Source organism: Manihot esculenta, chromosome 16 (genome assembly GCF_001659605.2).
Source record: "Manihot esculenta cultivar AM560-2 chromosome 16, M.esculenta_v8, whole genome shotgun sequence".
In the NCBI taxonomy this organism is placed as follows: domain Eukaryota; kingdom Viridiplantae; phylum Streptophyta; class Magnoliopsida; order Malpighiales; family Euphorbiaceae; genus Manihot; species Manihot esculenta.
The window spans coordinates 26,966,495-26,979,274 of record NC_035176.2 but is presented as its reverse complement, the minus strand read 5'-3'; the positions used below and the strand labels follow the sequence as shown (position 1 = coordinate 26,979,274).

The following is a 12,780-nucleotide window of genomic DNA, read 5'->3' as shown; positions in this document are numbered from 1 at the left end:
GTCTAACCCATACAAATAAAATTAAATCGAATTTAATCTATTCAATTTAAATTGATTATTTCTTAAATTAATTTAATTTTTATAAATATTTAAATTTAAAATTTTAATTTATAACTTGATCATCACTGTACACTATTAAATTTTTGGGCCGATAAATATGAACGTGCAGCTATTCACAGGTTTAGCATATCAAAATTTCAGTTCTTACTCTTTCAATTTTTAAATCTCATCGAAAAAAAAACCTCCGACAATATTGAAAATTCGGGATGTACCTCTAATGGATTTCTCCTTCGGCTTATTTATTTTTATATTTATTATTAAATTTTTATCCTATTGGGTTGAAATTTATATTTATTTATTATTATTAAATTTATATTTATTATTATATTTATTATTAAATTTTTATCCTATTGGGATGTACCTCTAAATTTTTATCCTATTGGGTTGAAATTTTTATCCTATTGGGTTGAAATTTTTATCTTATTTAAATTTATATTTATTATTAAAATTTTTTAATACTATTTTCAAGAGTGTGTAATATTGGGTTGAAATAGAAATTAATTATGAAATTTAGTTAGATTTGATTTTAATTTAAAAAAATTAATTATTTTTATTTAATTTAATTTTTATAAAAAAAATAATAAAATTAAACCGAACTAATTAAATAATAATATTATATAATTTTGATAATATAGAAAAAATTAAAATTTAAATAAAATTTAATAATTTTAATTAAATTTCAGAGCATTAAAAATTAAAAATAAAAAATAAAAATATGATTAAAAGTCTAACCCATGCAAATAAAATTAAATCGAATTTAATTTATTCAATTTAAATTGATTAAATTAATTTAATTTTTGTAAATATTTAAATTTAAAATTTTAATTTATAACTTGATGATCACTGTATACTATTAAATTTTTGAATCGATAAATACAAATTTGTAGCTATTCACAGATTTAACATAATAGAAATTTTAATTCTATTCTTTAAATTTCTAATTCTCATTTTAAAAAAAATACAAAGCTGCAGCAACATGGAAATTCGGAATGTACCCTAATGGATTTCTCCTTCGGCTTATTTATTTTTATATTTATTATTAAATTTTTATACTTTTATAAATTCTATAAACCATTCAACATGGCAATCAATTTGGAACCATTCAACATGGCAATCAATTTGGAACCATTCAACATGGCAATCAATCTTCTTCTCATAGCCTACTCATGAAAAATTGAGCTGTGAATTCATTGGAACCATTCAACATGGCAATCAATTTGGAAAATTTTGATAGGAGCTAACCTAGTATAGGCAGGTCTCCTGTTCTAAAATTTTATGATAGTGAAATTTATTTTTTCTAAAAAATTAAATTATAAAATGTAAAAAAATTTCAATTCTCTCCATATTACAATTCAATTAAACTGCTTCCAGTTTGAAAAATTTAAAATGAAAACGTAGACATTATTATTATCGATACGAAAGTTAAAATTGATAAAAATAGATCTAATTTATCTTAAAAATTTTAATTTCAAACATTAATAAAAAAATAAATTTTACTCAAATAAATGCTTGATTGAAACTAGAGAGAAACAATAATTTTTTTTTAATTTTAGTGATTAAAATTAAATAAATTATTATTAAAAAATTAAATAAATTTATTATTTATAAAAATTTAAGTGTGAATTTTTTAAGAAATCATTTCATTGTATTTGAATTTATTTAATATCTGAACAATAGTTTGAAAATAAATTTGACAAAAAAAATTAACATTTTTAATTACTGCGGGAAACTTAAGGATACATTTAAACTTTTACCTGTTTTTTTTAAGTACAATTTTAGAAAAAGTAAGTTTTAAAAAATGGAGAATAAAAGGGGTAATTTGTGTTTTCTGCAGCACGTGATAATTTTATTAAAAATTATCATAATTTTTAAAATTTTTTAATATTATTTTCAGGCCATCTCCAAATCTATTTTCACAATTTTTTGCATCATTTTGATGCTTTACATCAAAACGGTGCAATATTAACTCCAATCTTCTGCACTATTTTTAATACCAAAAAGAATATTTTATTTATATTATTTTTTCTCTTTAATATTATATTATTTATTTTACTTTAATTTTATTTATTTATATTATTTTATATAATATATTATAAATAAATTAATTTATTATAAATATTATTTATAATTATGAATATATTAATTTAAATTAAATTTCAATAATTATAAAAATATAAAATAAATTAAAAATATAATAAATTATGAGAGTGAAAAAAAATTAAACTTAAATAAAATTATGAGAGTGAAAAAAATTACGAATTATATTATAAATTAAAAAAATAAAAAAAATAAAATTTTAATTATATTATAAATTAAAAAATAAAAAAGAAAAATAGCGCTGCTTCATTGTCACGCCATATTTGGCGTGACACTGTAGCGAGCGCCAAAATTGGAAGGCCGTCTCCAACGCCAAAATAGAATTTGGCGCAGCGTTGGAGGTGGTCTCAAAGAGTGTGAAATATTGGATTGAAATAGAAATTAATTATGAAATTTAGTTAGATTTGATTTTAATTTAAAAAAATTAATTATTTTTATTTAATTTAATTTTTATAAAAAAATTTAATAAAATTAAACCGAACTAATTAAATAATAATATTATATAATTTTGATAATATAAAAAAACTAAAATTTAAATAAAATAAAATTATTTTAATTAAATTTCAGAGCATTAAAAATAAAAAATAAAAAATAAAAAAATGATTAAAAGTCTAACCCATACAAATAAAATTAAATCGAATTTAATCTATTCAATTTAAATTGATTATTTCTTAAATTAATTTAATTTTTATAAATATTTAAATTTAAAATTTTAATTTATAACTTGATTATCACTGTACACTATTAAATTTTTGGACCGATAAATATGAACTTGCAGTTATTCACAGATTTAGCATATTAAAATTTCAGTTCTACTCTTTCAATTTTTAATTTTCATCGAAAAAAATACGTGTGACAACAGTGAAAATTCGGGATGTACCCCTAATGGATTTCTCCTTCGGCTTATTTATTTTTATATTTATTATTAAATTTTTATCCTTTATAAATTCTATAAACCTTAAATCAAATATATTGAGTTTGATATTTTCATTATGTTAGTTCTGAAATTTTCAATAGGGTAATTTAATAGTTTTAAATATTAAACGTCTAATTGATTTTGTTCATAATTACTCAATATGGAGAAAAGATGTTAGTGATTTAAATAAAATAATAAAAATATGGAGAAAAGATGTTAGTGATTTAAATAAAATAATAAACTATTGATGAATGATAAAGGGATTGAAAATGAATAGTTTGAAATTTAGTATTGTTGCACTTGAGAAATATTTTATTATTTTTTAAATATAAACTAATTTTATATATAAAAATAATATTAACTCATATTTAATTATAATTATATGATATATTTAATTTTAAAAATAATAATAATCTAACAGTTAAATATATAATCGATAGTTTTAATAATAAATAGATTTTATTTTGTATTAATAATTATGAAATTTTTATAATAAATATATTATTTAATTATTTTTTATGCTGTTATTTTAAATTAAATAATATTCTGTTATAAAATATTCATAATTATTACTGTAAAATAAAATTTATCTACATATTTAACAATTAAATAGTTTATCTTTAACATTCTAGTTTTAAAATTAGTAAAAATTACCTCCAAATATAAATATTAAGCTAATTTATTTAAAATTTAAATGTTTAAATTAAAATACAAAATAACATAAACATAGTCTTAATTAAATAATAATAATAATAATATATGTATTATGCCACCTAAATTTTTAAATTTTTTCATAAATGATTAAATTTATAAATTTATAAATTAATTAAAATTAAATTAAAATATAAAGACTGAATCAATTAAATTAAAATTAAAAAATTAAATTAAAATATAAATATACGTAAATATTAAATTTTTTTAAATCAATTGACCTTTTAATTAATACATGTGATATTATTTGAGATAGAGTATCAAATATATTAATATTATCTCTTTACATTAGATAATTAAAACTGTGTTTTTAATTGAATAAATTAAATTAAATTAGTTAAGGTGAAAGTATTATTATCTAATCTCATCATTATTAGCTTTTTTTTTTTAAATTTAGAAAAAAATATAAAAAAAAAAAAAAAAAACGCGTAAAGGCAGTAGGATTTTGTTTTATTCAAGAGAAAAAGGAGTTATGCGTCGGTGTCCCTTTTTCTTTAGGTGTATAGTTTCTTTAGATTTTTTCGGATTCAATTTTGGTTGCTGAAGCTTCTTTTGAATTTTGTTCGGTGAAAGGAAGTTTTGATTTTTTACTTTTTTTTTAAATGATATTTTTTTATTTTATTTCTTTGATTGATGGTAATTTTATCTTTGAAAGAAATATTGCATGTTGATAATGATTGATAGTAATTTTATCTCTATACATTAGAAGAAATATTGCTTGTTGACAATGGTAATTTAGAACTGTACATTAGAAGAAATATTGCATATCGAAAATGGTAATTTAGAACTGTATCGTTATGTTGAATAATCAACACCAACTCTATTGTATTGCCTTTTTACTATGCAAAATCTGTGATTTAACCCTTTTCGTATTTTTTATTATTTGAGAAATTACATATAATTAGCATTATAATTCCTGTGTTAATTTGTCCTTGTAGTGAAGATGGTGGCGATGCCAATGGTGTTCAAGTGGTGTTATGAGTTGGGCTTTTGCTGTTGGATTAATAACTTTTTCAAAATATTTATTTAAATTCGATCCTCATAAATATTTTTAAGATATAAATAAATAAATTTTATTTTAAAAAAATCAGATCAAACTCATTTTAATATATTTTGAATCTATAATGAATCCAATTTATCTAAAAAGCTTTTATTCTCCTTTGTCCCACTGAATTTTTAATATAATTAATTTTGCATAATAAAAAAAAATTATTATTACTAGTTTTTTTGAAATAATTTGCTAAAAGTTAATTTATGTATATTTATTTTTATTTTTATTTTTATTATTAGTTAAATAATTGATTTTTTGAAATAATAATAGTATCACTTTTCAGAGATTGGCTCACCCTTACACATCAATCTCAATCATACGTTGACAGCCCTATTGAAAAATATAAGGCTCATTTCTATTATATTTATAATTCATAATTTCATATAAAAATATAAAATTTATTTTTCTAGATGTCTAAATAAGATAGATATTTTATTTATCTGTTATTTTTAAATTATATGAAATTTTTAATTATATTATAATTGAATAGTCTAACCTCTTAAATAGGAATATAATTTAAAAAATATTTAACTTTTATCTATTATTGGTGATTTCTTTTTATTGATCTTTAATTTCCAAGGAAAATGAAGGATGAGAACTGGTGATATAGATTTGTTCTTGCGTATTACAACTTCTCTCCATGGTGCATTGCTTAGCTCCTTCATCTGAGTACATGAAAATGCAGCCATGAAGCTGGAGGAGTGTAAAAAGTCTCCAAGCTGATTATTGAACTACTTATTTTGCTGAATTTGGCTTTTGTGTTGTTGGGATTGATCATCAAAGACTTTCTTTAGGTATCTAGTCATCATCTACACCGATCCAGCGTTGCATATTTTATAATTATTTTTCTTACTTCGTTTTCTTAACTCTAAATCCTTCTGGATACATTTCTTACTTGGGTAAGTTTTTCTTTCTTTAGGCCCAAGAGAGTAGAGACCCTATTATGTTGTATGTTTCTCTGCAGGCCTTAAAACTTTTTGATCTAATCTTAGACCTTTTAATCATTATTTAATGCACATTATACAAATAAATTAATCATATCCTTTATTATCATTTTGGTATACCAACCAAAACAAATTAACAATAGCGATGTACTTCCATGCATGAAGAAAGCAAACCTTACACGTACATTGTTATGAACATGCACACTTACGTATTGTATAAAAATCTCATTTTAATAACAAACCCACAAGTTCAAAAGTAGTTTATATCACAATAAAATCATCAATGCCAGTCTTGAAAATGTTTACCATCATCATCCAATTACAATTTACGGCCTCTATAATAAATTATCCCTCCTACACTTTGTGCGTTAGGCTTCCTTTAGATTTCCGGACTTTTCTTACCAACACCATAAGAATACGGGCATGAAGCTGATATGATTTATTTGTAGGAGGGGAAACAACTTCTGTCTAGAGTTACAACTGAATGACAAACCCACTTCTTCAAGAGGCAGCAAGTTTGACATAACAGTTAAATGCCATTGTGCTTACATGAAGTCCTCTTCCAGTTCCTGCAACGACTTGTTTTCAGCTGCAATCTGCTTGTTAGATGTCATCTTCTCAGAAACCATCAAACCTTTGTAGCTCCTTATTTCTGCCTGTCTCTCTTTTTCAAGCCTTTCCACTTCCTCTCTTCGTTTCTGCAAAAAGAAATTTTAGATTTTTATCACTCGCAAGCAGAGGAAAGATAGTTCCAACTTGCTCTTCCATCCTTCCTCTCCATGCAGTCAAGTTTGGTGCAGCAAAGTGAGCAGAATTTGCATTTTCCTTTGAGAACAAAGACTACTTTGACAATTAGAGTAAATGTGGAAGTTTCTATCTCATAGACTCTGCAACAAATGCAGGCAAATGAAAGGGACGAGGGTAGGATGGAGCCTAGTTTTAGTAAATTTCGAAACAAGCTTCAATCAAATACAGAATACAAAAAAGTTTTGGAAATTGACCAGGACCAGAAACTTGAGAATCTATCCTTACAAAATCATACATTGGAAAAAGAATTTGATGTTTAAATTTCGTGAAAGATAAAAACTGAGAGATCTACCAAACATCAACATCAATGGCAAGAATTTCCTGTAATAAAGCGAACAAAGCATACTAAACAAACAAACAAACATCTGCATCAATTCCATCTCGTATTTCATTAACCTTTCTCTTCTTTTTCCCTTTTTTTTTGCCAAGATTGTCAAAAAAGGCCAAGAGAGCACTCAGCACAAATTTATCAACATTTGAAGCATCTCAATGCACTCTGCCAATAGCATGAATACTGACAGAATAATGGAGCAATCATGCCATATAAATGCTCAGAAACAGAGTCTAGGGCAGAGCAGTTTTTGGTTCGGTTATTTAATCTATTCAGTTTGTTTCGATTATTAATTTTTTAAATTTTCAATTTTCGGTTCAGTTTATTAACTGAAATCAGCAAAATAAACTGAACCGACCGATATTTTATATATAAGAATTTTCCATATTCTATAATCGAACCACCCCACTCTCATCCACTCTTAACCCCTCTTCACGCTTTTGCTTCTGTTATTTCGTTTCTGTCGTCTCTCTTTCCCTCACTCTCAATCTCAATCCCTATCTCGTCTCTCTTACTCCATCTCAATCTCAATCCCAATCTCTGTCTCTCACTCCCTCACCCTCACTCTTGTTTCTTAATCTCAATCTTCCATCCCTCCACAAACGCGATCTTAGCTCCCTCCCACAGACGCCATTCCTCCATCTTGCATGCATCTTTGAAGGCAGCTCCCTTGAAGCTCCTCATGCAAATTTTCGACGGTTGATGACTCATGTCTTCTCACTGAGTCACGGCTCCATTCACTATTCTAGCCACGCATCTCTGCAGATCCTGAAAGATGCATCTTCTCACTGATCTGTACATCCTAGATTTTTGTGGCTTGATATTCACCTTTCTTTTTCTATTTCTTTCATCCTTTTTTAGTTCTATGGGTTGATGTTGCGTATTGGAAATTTGAGATTTTGGGCTTCTAATTTTTGTGGATATTCACCTTTCTTTTTCTATTTCTTCCATCATTTTTTAGTTCTATGGGTTGATGTGCATTGGAAATTTGGGATTTTGGCTTTGGGTTGTTGATCTGTATATCTTAAATTTCTGTGTTGTGATATTCACCTTCCTTTTTCTATTTCTTCCATCCATTTTTAGTTTTATGGGTTGATACTGTGAATTGGAAGTTTGGGATTATAGTTTTGAGATGAAAACTTTGTGGAATTTTATTTCAATTAGTCCGATGGTCATGTTGTTTTGATGTTGTGTGCTTGTATTTTTGTGTGTAATTGGTGTTGATTTGCAGTGGATTGGGGTTCTGCAGAGAATTTGAAAATGGGGCCAATTTTGATCTCTGTTTCGATTTTGGCGGTTTTAGAACCGAACCGAACTGAGTTAGTTCAGTTCGATTCAAAACCGAACTGAGTTGGTTCAGTTTGATTCAATTTTTCCTTTACTTCGGTTCAGCTCAGTTCTTATTTTTAGTGTTTTTGGTTTTTCGGTTTTTCAAATTCGGTTCAATTCAGTTTTTCCTTTATATCATTGCTCACTCCTAGCAGAGTCATTGAAATGATTATACACCAAGAGTCTACGATTCCGAACTATTGGTCTTCAACCCATCATATCCTAAAAACTAAAGATTACAAGAAATGCTAAGAGAATATCATGCACAGCTTAATCGTGATTTTTTTCTTTATCAAGCTTAATCATGCTATGAGGTCATTAGAAACAGGGAATATTTTAAATCAACTCTAAAGAACTCTTGAGAGTTCCAAAAGTTGCCAATTTCAACTCACTTAAAATTTGGGCGAGATTTTGTGATACTAGTTCTCATGCGGTGGAAAGAATCTAAATATTGAAAGAAAGCGCCACGAACATGGTTTAACCACTAACCAATACATAAACCAACTGATATTGACTTGTGGAATTTCAAATGTTGCAAAACCACGTTAATTATGAAACAAGGCTTGTAACTGAGCAAATGAGGAAAATACTTTTTTTAAGAAAAAGCATGTACTATTACTATTAGCCTACAATACTCACTTTATCCCTTAGTTGAAGCTTTCTCTCTGCTCTTTCTGCTGCATGGATTGCTTCTTTCTCAGCTGCAATGATATGAAATAACTAACTTTTAATATAAACATCATCAAGAGAAACAAAGAGAACTTGTGTAGCACATGCAGGAACCAAACACATTAAATATAGTTAAAGTTAGAAATATTAATCACTGCCCAACTCAATCCTTCGTAAAGAAAAGAAGAAAATTAAAAAACCTGCATTTCTTAGATTCATAAATATGCAGGAGGCTGAGATCAAAGATTCACCTTTCAAATCAGGCCTTCTTTCAACCTTTGTTCTGTTGAGTCTATTAACTATCTCATTTATCCGCTTCTCGACTCTCACAGTTCGAACCTAAACAAAGCACCAGAATAGGAGAGAAACCCACTAGTCACACAACTGCACATTACTATTATAGAGAGCAGATTGCATATGAAAATAAACTAGAAAATGGCTCACCATCTTTGGATTGTGGAAGCCAACTTGGCCAACATCCATGGAAGCAGTTTTCTTTAAATTGGACCAGGGCGTGTAAACAACATCAATGTTATTCACCTTGTTGCCTGCAATGTGATATAACAACTTCAAAATTCAAATGACATTGAGTATAATGCAATAGACCATAACATTACTCTTCTTTTAACTGAAAAGGTAAGATATTTTTAAAGGAACAGATATTAACAACGGTCTTTCTAACTCATGCTAGTAAGATAAGTGCATTCACTCCAACCATGGTAAAGATGTCAAGAAATCAGCATGTCTCTTATAATAAATTAAAAAGAAGAAAAAACCACATTGGAGGAGTACAAACTACTTGGTAGACTATGAGTATAAAAGGATGATTAATAGAATCACAGTACAATGTGAAGATTTTTTTCAGAAATTTTGCCTTGGATTGAATTTGCTTTCACAAGCTGAGCACAATCCTCCAGTAAACCTTCACTTATATCATCAATTGTCTGTCCTTTGTGCAGTCTAAGATAAACATGAGCAGAAGACATTTTGTCCACGTGGAACCTGAAACAAATAAAGAACATCAAGAAAGGCTCCTACTCTTTTAGCCATGGGAACCAAGTGCAAAGGGAGAGCAGATATGGACAAATAATTAACAAAAGGTCCTCTGAAAGCAGCCATTAAAAGAACCAGATAACAGGAACTCAACATACAACTCGTAATTCTAACATACATAAAATCATATGCTCGAAAGTCCAAAATGCATAAGAGATCCAAGCCCATGTGTTAGAAAGACATCTGTTGCTTCTAAGGCTTTCAGCTTTCCAATTACAAGCCAAAATTTTTCCTACTCGAAACTTTGTTTTCTGGCTTTTGGAAAATGTTGTAATCTCCTTCTCTTGATTCTTTCCTTCAATCACTTCTCTTTTCAAATAATGGATTCTTTAAAATGCAAGGCTTGAAATTGGCTTGATGGAGTTATTACTTTCCTTTAAATTATGTCCCCTTCACCCTCTTTTATATCTTATCACTAATTAAAAAGAGAATGACCAGCTAAAAACTATTACCAAAAAACCAGAATTTCTTAATAATCATGATAAATGATTAAAAGGTTAAACATTTAACGTCGATGTCTTACAAAAACAAATGGGCAATTACATCAGTATCTCATTAAACTGAATTATTAAACTTGATAATGTAATCAAGATTAATACATCATCAAACATAAAAATTTCCATAAAAGAAAAGGTAATTGAGAAGTAAAAATTCCATAAATTACAAAGCAAAGAAGCTATAATGCAAAATGTTTAAAGATTGCAATTATTTAATAGAATTACCAAATGTCTTCAGGGAAACCGTATTTGATAAGCTCCTCGTTCTCGTACTTGTCGAGACCCATAAAAATGGTGTAATCTCCTACCTCTGGACGGGCTTTGAAATAGAACACCATATTTCTTTATTTCTTTCTTTCTTTCTTCTTCTCCTGCTGTACCTCCTCTCTATCTCTCCCCCCTCTCTCGCTCGTTCGCTTTCTCTCCTTTTGCGAAATCAAAATTCACAATCTCTGTCTGATTTTTCGTTAGGGTTTTCTCTATTTTATTTTGGAGAATGGAAAAAAAGTAATTGGACGCCAGTGGCACTGCGCGTAATCCAAACGCTGTTTTTGTCAATGGACTTTCAACATTAAACGACAACGCGTTTCAACTACGGTTGCCTAGGAAGAATTGGGCTGTGATGTAAGGTTATATTATCGGCTCAAAATAAATTTAACGCATGCCCATCATCAATTCATTCATTTTGGCACTTTTTTTTTAAAATTAAAAATAATTGAATTTTTTTATTCTAAAAAAATTGTTTAATTCATTTAAAGAAAAAAAGAAAAATTAATTTTAATTGATTTAATTCAATTCAATTCAATTGAGTTTATCAATTTAAGCTTATTTTTAAGTTTTGTTTTTATGTATTTTAAATTCATTTTAGATCTATTTTTTTTAAAAAATAAAACTTTAATTGAAATTTAATAACACTTTATTAAAAAGATAAATTATTCGGTTCATTGTATTAATTTTTTTGTAAAAAAAAACTAAATCAAATAAAATAATTTTTAAAATAAATTAGACCAAAATAATTTACTTAAAAAATAAAACCAAAATTTCAAAAAATAACTATTTAATTAATTTTATCAATTTAAATTAATTATGCTTATCCGGAGAAATACCAAGCAGAATGCATGAAACTTATTAGGGATCGTATTTTAAATTTTATTAAATTTCAAAGTTTCATAAAACAATAAAATTAAGGGTAATTTACAATATATTCACTCAAATTTACCAAAAGTCACAACTTAATTTTTTATTTTTTAATAGTAAATAATTTTGTTATTAAATTTTTATTTTATTAATAAAATAGTCCTTTTAATTATTAATCAAGTGTAAATTGATAAAATCAATTCAAATTAAAAGGACTAAATTGTTACTATAACAATCGGGTTCTGAACGTTTGGATCTTGACAAAACCCATACTAAAAAGACTAGGCCTTAACTTTATTAGAGTCCAATGCGCGGTCCTACTCCTTATACAAGTCCGACAAGCTGGATTGGGCGCGAATCTGCATGTGGATCCTGGTCTCGAATATCCGTTAGCTCCACAAGACAACAAATCCCGTGATACCTGGGATCGCATCCAACTAGTATCGGATGAAATTAAATAGCAGTCTAACGATAGAAAAGGACGCATTACATCCGTATGTACGCCTAACATGAATATAATAGGAGAGTACGAGCACAGGATGGAGGTTACACGCTATCAAAGGATAAAAGAGAAAAGGAATAAAAGGAAATAAAGAGACAAACAAACCAAACTTACCAAAATAATTTACTTAAAAAATAAAACCAAAATTTCAAAAAATAACTATTTAATTAATTTTATCAATTTAAATTAATTATGCTTATCCGGAGAAATACCAAGCAGAATGCATGAAACTTATTAGGGATCGTATTTTAAATTTTATTAAATTTCAAAGTTTCATAAAACAATAAAATTAAGGGTAATTTACAATATATTCACTCAAATTTACCAAAAGTCACAACTTAATTTTTTATTTTTTAATAGTAAATAATTTTGTTATTAAATTTTTATTTTATTAATAAAATAGTCCTTTTAATTATTAATCAAGTGTAAATTGATAAAATCGATTCAAATTAAAAGGACTAAATTGTTACTATAACAATCGGGTTCTGAACGTTTGGATCTTGACAAAACCCATATTAAAAAGACTAGGCCTTAACTTTATTAGAGTCCAATGTGCGGTCCTACTCCTTATACAAGTTCGACAAGCTGGATTGGGCGCGAATCTGCATGTGGATCCTGGTCTCGAATATCCGTTATCTCCACAAGACAACAAATCCCGTGATACCTGGGATCGCAT

At 26.9% G+C, this 12,780-nt stretch overlaps 1 protein-coding gene across 1 annotated transcript; it reads right to left on the bottom strand.

Annotated features, from left to right (window-relative positions):
* Positions 1 to 6,026: 6,026 nt before the first annotated feature.
* Positions 6,027 to 11,010, bottom strand: LOC110604007 (coiled-coil domain-containing protein 25). Its single transcript, XM_021742021.2, has 6 exons — positions 10,691 to 11,010; positions 9,790 to 9,917; positions 9,360 to 9,463; positions 9,167 to 9,254; positions 8,886 to 8,947; positions 6,027 to 6,477 (listed from the first exon to the last, which is right to left on the bottom strand). Exons 1-6 carry the CDS (start codon positions 10,801 to 10,803, stop codon positions 6,325 to 6,327), a joined length of 648 nt encoding a protein of 215 aa, XP_021597713.1. The 5' UTR covers positions 10,804 to 11,010; the 3' UTR covers positions 6,027 to 6,324.
* Positions 11,011 to 12,780: the final 1,770 nt, after the last annotated feature.